The 6,803-nt window shown below is 39.4% G+C and overlaps 1 protein-coding gene across 1 annotated transcript; it reads left to right on the top strand.

The window, feature by feature from the left end:
- The first annotated feature begins 835 nt into the window (after positions 1-835).
- On the top strand, positions 836-5,437 carry LOC306966146 (maternal B9.15 protein). The gene is made up of 5 exons (XM_079560798.1): positions 836-992; positions 3,467-3,644; positions 3,995-4,132; positions 4,488-4,821; positions 5,233-5,437. Exons 2-5 carry the CDS (start codon positions 3,472-3,474, stop codon positions 5,431-5,433), a joined length of 846 nt encoding a protein of 281 aa, XP_079416924.1. The 5' UTR covers positions 836-992; positions 3,467-3,471; the 3' UTR covers positions 5,434-5,437.
- The last annotated feature ends 1,366 nt before the right edge of the window (positions 5,438-6,803 follow it).

Genomic DNA, 6,803 nt, shown 5'->3' with positions numbered 1-6,803 from the left:
AAGGAGTAAACCACAAAACCAAGTCTAAACTAAGACTAAATCAGTTCATCGTAGAGAGGACACTGAAAATAAAAAACTTTTTATTTTAACCCAATTTAAAAAGTGGAGTAGAAAGTACAAATACAGGCTCTAAATGTAGTGAGGTAAAAGTAAAAAGCATTCATCATAAAATGTACTTAAGTAAAAGTACCTATCATTTGTACTTTTTACTTTGTTGCTTTCCACCACTGCCAAACTCTAAACAAATGCACCTTTATCTGAAAATAATGAACTACAGTAAGCTAATGTTTACAGATTTCACCTGATTTACATCAGTCTCGCCCTCCACGTGGCCCCAGGGCCCTTGCTAGGAGTTTCATGAAGGCTGTGTTTGGAGCTCAGGTTTCAGTCCTTTAGAAAACCTGTAACCACAGAGAGTCAAGTTAAGATAAATATTGTAAACAATAAAAAATACGACTTAAAAAGTAAGTAAACCGTTGCAAACAGGCAGGCCACTTCCGCAGACATCTCTAAGCAACGTGGTATTGCAGCAAAATTAGCAAGAAACTGGGGAAATTGACGCCCCAAAAAAAAAGGCCCTGAGTTTATGAAAGTTGGCTCTTGGGTTTAATAGCTTTTCAGTTTGCGCTTATTAATTTGATCTATAGCGTAGATGTTTGTAGTTTAATAAAGTTGTCATAATACACAGGTGAAACTACGGTTGCAAATGAACGTGAAACCCCCCACTCAGCTGTTTACCTTGAATGCCCATATATGGTCCGGGCGGGGTGACGCCAGGCTGAGTAAAGGAAGTGACTCACGCTGACGGTAATCGTGAGCGTGTTGCGTCCTCTCCGCTAGAGCGAGCAACTAGAGAGAACAAGGAAGCAACATGTGCTGACCACAATAACTCCAACACAGCAGCGGACACAAGACATTGCAGACGAAACGGGCAGAAGACAAGGACCGTCTCCGACTTTTTGGATACACACTCCACTGGACCACCATAAATCGTGAGTAGATTTGGATTTAAAATGCTTGAATGAGTTATGTCTTTATTTGTGAAAGTTTCGCTTTGAATTGTTTCACTTTGTGTACTGTTATCTGAGTGTATCCTAAGTTCAGTCTTGTGGTACTTCTTGAAAACGAGGTCAAATAAAGACACTTTGTTGCTACATTTTAGTGAAGCAACTTTTACGCACAGGAGAGATTACTTCACCTTTTACGCACTGTTTTCTTCCACTGCTACACTTCCAATGTATCTACTAAAATAAACAAAAGAGGGGACACAAAATACATTCAATATCCTAAAAAAGAAAGAACAATGTATCTATGTGTAATTACTTTTATTGGTATTCGTATGGGTATTCAGTTGGTGTTCCTCCTAACTTTCTGTATTTCCATCGGGGGGTTTCCATGCCGTCAGAGAACCAAAAATCGTTTTTGTTTTCGTTGTGGGTGATCTAGTATCGTTTATCATCACTTTGAAACAACTGCACATCGTTCTTATTTATTTGAACTCTAATTGTCACATTTTGTTCTCAGCAAAGACGAACTTTGCACAAACACGTGTCTTGGGCTTTGTTGGCTCTCCTTTGTCTTAAGCAGGCGTGTAAACAACTAGTTCTCTTTCCCTGGTAGCCTGTAGGCTTACAAGAAACCATGCAACTTAAAGGACCCAAGACTCCAATTAACAATCATAACAACTTTTTGAAGTTAGTGCTGGATAGTGGCACAGTGGCTTCACATTGCACCTCAATAACCTATTGCACATGTCCTTATGTAGCATGAATGGTATGTTCAATGCCTGAGGCGTGTAATACAACCTGTTGGGTTGTTTTCGAATGTTAATAATCAGGCACCAGTCTGCATTTCTTTTCTAATACACAGTTTTACAGTGTGCACGCAGGCTTTAAGGCAGAGGCCCATGTGGTGTTGCTTCTTCAATCAATATTGCCAGATTCGTCATTACTGGCACTGAAAAGTCTGTATGCTCTTTCTGTAGCAAGTCATTCTTGCTTGAGTGTAATGTGAGGCAATGCTGATAGTAGTTACAGTTATCAGAGGACACTGAATTGATAAAATATACTTGCTGTAGCACTGATCTAATCTTTTGGCCATGTACTATTTTCTTACCACACACTGAGGACTATTTGTTCAATACCAGTCTTCACATGATCAAAGTGTACGAATATAACAGTTGTATGATATGTTATCACTATTTTAGCTTTGGCTGTGATTGGGGTCTTGCAAAGACTAAATTGGGTTCAAAACATGCCTTCAGGTTAACCCAGAGAAATGTGACTTTAATGTTTGTGACATTTTCAACTCAGTTTTACGCAATTTTTTAAATGAGGAGAATGTGAGACTGGGGGAATTTCTCCAGAAAAACCTGATTTACTATAAATGTAGCACAGTAAACCTTAGCACTATGTGACAATTTTCTTAGTGATGACAAGCAAAATCATTTCAACAATGGGGACTATTTTGAAGAATGCATTTGCAATTTGACCCCTTTTACTAGATTATGCCTTGTTGCTTATTGCAAACTCTCCAGAAATAAGAAGGCTGCTCAAAATAGAAGTAGCAGAAAAACATTATTCTGAAGGATCAAATGTATGGGCACCTATGTCAAACGAGGTCATGGAAAATTACTATGGTTCATGTCCTTGTTTGTGACATTACAGACATGACAGTAAATGCTGATGCAACAGATGAACACTTTCTTCAACCACAACAACACAAATCAAAATTAAAGGTGTGACTTTCACAAACAGTCATAGTACTGTCAGTGCTTGAGCACAACTGGTTAAGTTGCTTTCCCAAACTCCATATTGCCTTGGCCTCCAGCTAACTCTGATCAGGCTGACATTGGCATCAAACCCAAAAAGAGACACTATCTCAAGATAAATAACACTGAGCTCATTAGATTTGCATGTCAGAAGGTCTTCCATGTGAAAACGGGAACACATTTGCATGTATACAAACTTTAGCCTTTAGTCAGTACAGAGCCAGAGTCCCTGAGGCTTGTATGCACTCAACATGTAGGCTGAACCTCATAAAAATAGAAGGCGTAAAGCCACTACACAGGGAAGTGTTGTTATCGGTATAGCTGAAGTTCCCTCTCCCCCACACGACACGAGTGAAAGGAAGTCATGGTCTGCAAGAGAAAAACACCCTATAAATCTCACTGAGTGAACAACAATAGAGATGGGATGGTTTGAGATAATGTCAGTGTGATAACCTTGGTCTAAAATCCATAGTATCCACATTGTCCTTGCTATTGCAGTTGATGTAACACTGTCTGCTTAACAACTGCTATTTTATTTTACATTGGTTGAAACTTTCAAATAGAAAAAAAAAGCAAAGCCAATAAAACACTTAAATGAGTCATATTTTTTTACTTATTTTGTAGTTATTTCTTACTTTTTTACTTATATTCTATTGACTTCTAAAATGTTAATGTTTTTCTATCATGATTTTGCAGACACCATGTTACGAGAGGTGAAAGCGGGGGTTGACTTCCTCAAGCGCTTGGTTGTGGCTCGTGGCAAACTTGAAGAAAACAAAGCAGGGTTATTTGCCGAGAAGCTCCAGCAGCATTTGTGTGACAGATACGATGACCACTGGTATCCGGAGAGCCCCAGCAAAGGACAGGCTTTCAGGTATTACTACTACTAACCTATACTAAACTACTATATTATCAGTTTTATGTTGATTGTATGTTCCATCTCCTAACCCTTCTTGGGTCAGAAAATGTAAGTATCACTAATGGTGCTGGCTTATCCGAAACCTACAATAATTGAAATAAACATTTATTTCAGTTATTAAAAAAACTTTTTTTTACACATATTATCACACTCACATAAGGATATCCAATTTATGGCATGAATTTCTATAAGATGGTGTCATAAAGGTAATTGAACTAAGAAATAAAATACTCTTTCTGCCTTTCCATAGCTTTGCAAAAATCTATCATTCTACACACCTAAACTGAGCACTTTTAATCTTCCAGGTGCATTCGGATAAACAATGGAGTGTTGTGCGACGAGGCGCTGCTAAAGGCATGTGCCGAGAGCAAGCTGAAACCTTCTGAGCTGGGCCTTCCTCGTGAGCTCACAATATGGATCGACCCGCTGGAGGTGTGCGCACGGTGAGTCACTGTCTGTCCCTGAAGGGACATAGACACCTCCTGTTATCTTTGGGTTACCTGACTAATGTTTTGCCAAGAATCGCCATGACTCATAAGAGTGGCTGCATGATATCACCAAAACATGCCATAGTAGCTGTTATTATGTTTGAATGAAGACAATTCACTACACACTGGGATTTTATGTCATACTTTGACTACATTCTTTTAATCACACTTCCTCGATTCACTTTCATGCATTTTGGGTTTGAATTTTCTAGTCATACAGCTGTTCCAAGCTCTGTAAAACATGTGTTCATTATAGCGATCGTGTAAACTTCCAAATTGAAACAGATCCTCATTAATGTCCTCTCTGCAGATCTGGAGAGAACAGCAGGCCTTTCACTGTAGCCGCCTTCACAGAACAGGAGGAGAGTCTCAAGGCCGACATGGAAGACTCGCTGTCAGATGAGTCTCTCAACCTGGACACCTCCGACTACCACTCTGCTACCTCATCAGACTGTGGCTCCACTGCGTCCAGCGACACAGAGGAGGAGGCGAAAGACGCCGAGGAGAAGGCAGAGCCCAAACAAGAAAAGGAGGCTGTTAAAAAGGATAAGGCAGAAGGAGACGCCTACACGATCGCTATGGTGCCCAGGATTCGGAGACGCCATGGAGAAGAGCTAAATAAAGTCAAATACATCAGCAATATGGTAATTATTTGTACTTCTTGTTACACATTGTAGGTGTGCGTTTATGGATGAATCCCTGGACCCTAACTGATGTATTAGTTACTCCTTTATACCCCCACAAATCTCTGAATCCCATTTATTGACAGTTATTTAAAACATTATCTTTTCTATTAGCAAAAGTTCAGCATAGACTCCTTCAGTAGGTTTCCCCCCTGGTCTTCTTGTTTGAATCAAGACTAGAAAGCCCCAAAAATCTTGCATGTAAAACTAAATATACTGGTGAATATAACAGAACGTCACCCAGTCACATTAAGTGGCTGGATTGTATACACGAGGGCTTGTGTAATAAATACAAACGAAACAACAACTAACAAATACCTATGAACCATTACATCAAATTCTAAGTGTTAATGTTGATATGTCTTTTCTCAGGTTCCTGCCAGTCTTCAGTACTTCTACCAACCGACGCAAGTTTGGCCTTCTTACAAAAAGCCCCCTCCCGTGTTCCTGTGTGCCCCCCCCCCTCCACCGCCGCCTCAGCCCCTCGTCGGATACTACATCCTGCCCCAGCCCTCCCCCCAGTTCATCCTGCCCCAGGCCACTCTGCAGCCGTGGGGGGCAGTGAAGGCCTAAACCTCTCAGGACCTAAAACGGGACGGTGCACTGGATACTCTTTTAACTGAGCCATGTCTTTGTTCAGCTAAACTTGGGCCAAAACTTCCTCTGTATGGCATTCTGTAAATCATTCTTCGCACAGACTGTATTTTCCCAGATTTCTCTATATTTATGGTAATGTGGCACCGATTTATTAAAAGTGGCGGGCGCTTAATTCTGAGTCAGTGTGCTCTGATGATATTTTGTACACATTTAAATGACAGCGATCACTGGGTGCTTGGACTTAACTCAGGAACCTACAGCAATATGTTTGATACCAAATGCTGAAATCAGGTGAAAGTTTTGCTTCTCTTTTTAAAGTTCTCGCTTGGACAGTCAAATGGCTTCTTTTGTAATTGATAATCACAATTATTTGTAAAGTATGATCTGTACCAAAATATTTTTTACTGAACTGCTTGTAAATAATACAGAGCCTGTATATGAATGTTTGAGGAACAATTTTACTTTTTTGTTGTAATTTATTTTTCCTTGCTGGCGCTATAATCACAGCTGATACATTTACAGAAATTGTATTTATTTTTATAAGCATTAACTGTTTTGTGTGCCTCACTGTCTGTTGCTTTGTTACTAGAAGGTGCAATGGTTTTTCACAGTCACAATGCTCTGTGTTCTATTTTACAAAGCTTTTAACACAAATGTCCTGTTTAAGTATGTCTATGCATTTACTATTATTTAATATTTCACTGTTTGATTAACTGGTCATCGACCCATGCATAATTGCTGAAAGCGCGAGTTGTATTTCACTTTAGAGCATTTATTTGTGCTGTCAAAGGCTAATCATGTACATGGAATAATAAACTCTCAGCCCACTGGTGGGGATTTTTTATTTTAATGTAAATAATTGAATTGTTGAAGGAAATACTTTGTTTCTAATAAACCTCAACCTTAAATATATTATTTGAGTCTGAAACTATAGTTCTTAATGCGTAGTAGCACCATAGACATATTACCCCCAAAACTAGTGTTTCCTTTGCACTACCTGAAACTGGTTCCAATTAGTTGGAAATATGTTACACCTTTACACTGGTCACACAACGGGATTAGAAATGAAAAGACCAGAGCGCGGACACAGCTCTCAGTTGACCACAAGAGGTCACTGTTCAGCCGTTTACACCGACATTAATCCATAAAACTAACAGTGCGATTATTAGTCTGGAATAGGCCTAATATTGATAATGATACAATAATAATCGTGCTTCATTTTAACCATACAACTTTATTGAGATGTAGTCCGTAAATAGACCAAACAAATCCTTTTGTGAACTTTAAAACTAGCACTATCACAAATGCTTCAGGACGCGCCATACGGGAGTGAAGCGATAGGCAAA

Source organism: Gobius niger, assembly GCF_951799975.1.
Source record: "Gobius niger genome assembly, chromosome: 8".
In the NCBI taxonomy this organism is placed as follows: Eukaryota; Metazoa; Chordata; class Actinopteri; order Gobiiformes; family Gobiidae; genus Gobius; species Gobius niger.
Note: the sequence above shows the minus strand (reverse complement) of the source record. Positions and strands in the feature narration are given on the sequence as shown.

Excerpts from the sequence above, each read along its gene's own strand:
- LOC306966146 (XM_079560798.1), top strand. The coding sequence starts at position 3,472 with ATGTTACGAGAGGTGAAAGCGGGGGTTGACTTCCTCAAGCGCTTGGTT. Across the intron at positions 3,645-3,994 it reads AGCAAAGGACAGGCTTTCAG|GTGCATTCGGATAAACAATG; the intron begins GTATTACTACTA and ends TTAATCTTCCAG. Across the intron at positions 4,822-5,232 it reads TCAAATACATCAGCAATATG|GTTCCTGCCAGTCTTCAGTA; the intron begins GTAATTATTTGT and ends GTCTTTTCTCAG.